The sequence below is a fragment of the Sphaeroforma arctica genome (assembly GCF_001186125.1).
Source record: "Sphaeroforma arctica JP610 unplaced genomic scaffold supercont1.12491, whole genome shotgun sequence".
In the NCBI taxonomy this organism is placed as follows: Eukaryota; class Ichthyosporea; order Ichthyophonida; genus Sphaeroforma; species Sphaeroforma arctica.
Genome location: NW_014028067.1, coordinates 1 through 729, shown reverse-complemented (window position 1 = coordinate 729; position 729 = coordinate 1). Strand labels below are relative to the sequence as shown.

The 729-nt window shown below is 48.0% G+C and overlaps 1 protein-coding gene across 1 annotated transcript; it reads right to left on the bottom strand.

Annotated features, from left to right (window-relative positions):
* Nucleotides 1-87: 87 nt before the first annotated feature.
* SARC_17868 (hypothetical protein) lies at nucleotides 88-583 on the bottom strand (the record flags this gene model as incomplete). The annotated part of the gene is made up of 2 exons (XM_014288045.1): nucleotides 88-207; nucleotides 496-583. Coding segments are annotated over 2 exons (208 nt in total), but the record flags the coding sequence as incomplete, so codon positions are not given.
* Nucleotides 584-729: the final 146 nt, after the last annotated feature.

Below are 729 nucleotides of genomic sequence, written 5' to 3'. Positions count from 1 at the left end.
CGTACTTCTATTTAATATGTGCACGATAGGACATGCACCTGTGTGGATCCAAATTCCCAATACCCTAGAAATCCTAAAACCCCAACCCTAGCCCATCGTGGATACCTTCCAGTGCTCCGCTGGTGGTGGTGGGACAATGCTGATGATGTTGTTCAGATGCGCTAGATCACTGGGTACGTCGGCGAACAGTTTGCGGTTCAATACCAACTGTAGGGTTTAAGGGTTTTAGGGTTTTAGGGTTTTAGGGTTTTAGGGTTTTAGGGTTTTAGGGTGTAGTAAAAGGAGTGGAGATGCTGCTAGTGAGCATGAGCGCGCGTGTGTAGGGAGTAGACCGTTTGGACAAACAACTAAACCGACGAGATTGGTAATGGGATATGTGGATAGCCGAAACCACAACCAGGCCAAGGGCAGCAACTACCTGTGCCGGTGCAGACATCATAGGCACGGGTACACATACACAGAGACAGATGTCTGTACACTGTGTCTGAGCCTTACCTCCGCGAAGATACAGCCAGCCGCCCAGATGTCTACTTCAGTTCTGTATGTCTTGGAGCCAAGGCACAGCTCAGGCGCACGGTACGGCCTGTAGAGTTGCGCGGAAAGGCGGAGGTTATAGTAAATAGAACACACAGCATGTATATGTTAATACGTGTGTATAAGTATACAAGCAAGTAAATGAATATATATGTGTGTGTGTGTGTGTGTGTGTGTGTGTGTGTGTGTGTGTGT